General features: G+C 41.4%; 1 protein-coding gene across 1 annotated transcript in view; it reads right to left on the bottom strand.

Annotated features, from left to right (window-relative positions):
* SPTLC2 (serine palmitoyltransferase, long chain base subunit 2) overlaps positions 1–1,533 on the bottom strand; it is a 125,333-nt gene that overhangs the window by 63,480 nt on the left and 60,320 nt on the right. The window contains exon 5 of the mRNA XM_011988275.1: positions 165–289. Coding sequence (XP_011843665.1) covers positions 165–289 — 125 coding nt within the window. The remainder of the gene's footprint in view (positions 1–164; positions 290–1,533) is intronic.

Genomic DNA, 1,533 nt, shown 5'->3' with positions numbered 1-1,533 from the left:
AAAAAAAAAAAAAAAAAGAAAGAAAAGCAATTTGTGGTAGAGATATCTTTGGCTCAACTATGTTTAGTCTAAAGTTTACAACAGCTTTTAGCTCACTCTGAATGCTTTTCAAAACAAAAGAAGATATACATGAGTGAGTTTTCATAAATGACAGAGTGTCTTACTTTGCCAACAAGAGCAGGAATGTTCATTGAATTCGTTGCAAATCCCATGCCATACGCCATAGCAGCTTCTACTCCTAAGAACCTTGCTACAAGCTCCTCTAGTTCTTCATGCTTGTCCAGGTTTCCTGTGTGAAGAAGTTAAGAAAGTCAGTATCACAAAATCCTGAATTTAAGAATTACTCATCACTTTATTGAAAGAAATCATAGTGTATGTGTTGTGTCCTTTTCAGACTAAGATCTATGAAGGAGTCAATATTATGAAGAGTAATATTCTTCAAAATATTGTGAAGAATAATATGCGCTCATAAAGAACACAATAGTTGAATAAAATCTGATTCAGCACCTGCAGTGGAATCTCCCCAAAGGGGGTTGCCAATAATTTCTCCCATTCCTGTTTGTGCATACTAGTTCCAGGTTTAGGCCTCAGGAGGCCTAGCAAAATCTGCTTTTATACTTTTGAAGTCAGCTGCTACATAAAACAATCTAACTGGCCTGTTGCAAAAACAGAACATGGGTGGGGGGTGGGAACTGGAGGATAAGAGACTATGGAAGGAGGAGAGAAAGACGTAAGGAGAGGGGGAGACAGAGAGAGAAAGAGAAACAGAGATGCCCAGCCAGCCTTTAGCCCTTCCTGCCACCCAGCTGAGGTGTCAAACATGTGAGTTTAGACATCTTAGATCCTCTGTACACAGTCATAACTGCCCACCCAATACCACAGGGAGCTAAGATAACATTGAGCCCTCCCTAAATTGCAGAATCATGAGCAAATAAATCTGTTGCTGTTTTAAACCACGAAGTTTTGAGATGGCTTTTATACAGCAAGAGATAGGTAAAAACGTTTCTTCCCGGCAGGGTGCAGTGGCTCACACCTGCAATTCCAGCACTTTGGGAGGTCGAGGAGGGCGGATTGCCTAAGGTCAGGAGTTCAAGACCAGCCTGGTCAACATGGCGAATCCTTATCTCTACTCAAAATACAAAAATTAGCTGGGCGTGGTGCTGGTGCCTGTAATCCCAGTTACTCGGGCACTGAGGCAGGAGCATCACTTGAACCTGGGAGGCAGAGGCTGCAATGAGCTGACATCGTGCCACTGCACTCCAGCCTAAGCAAAAGAGAGAGACTCTGATTCAAAAAAAAAAAAAAAAGTTTCTTCCCCCACTGTGAACTGACTGGTAAATTTGTACTGCAATTTTATATTGGTACTCAAATCTTTAAGGACTAAATGATATTACAGAGAGAAAAGACGCTGGGAAAGAAGACTGCTAAACTTGGATGCTATGTGTCCTTACGGCTTGCTTAATCAAAAGCCCTTAGGAAGTCTCTGGGCTAAATACTTCTAAATAGCAGTAATAATTTGCCCTATCTACCTAA

This window comes from Mandrillus leucophaeus, unplaced genomic scaffold (assembly GCF_000951045.1).
Source record: "Mandrillus leucophaeus isolate KB7577 unplaced genomic scaffold, Mleu.le_1.0 Scaffold326, whole genome shotgun sequence".
NCBI classification, from domain to species: Eukaryota; Metazoa; Chordata; class Mammalia; order Primates; family Cercopithecidae; genus Mandrillus; species Mandrillus leucophaeus.
The sequence above is the reverse complement of the archived record's forward strand: the minus strand, read 5'-3'. Positions and strand labels throughout refer to the sequence as shown.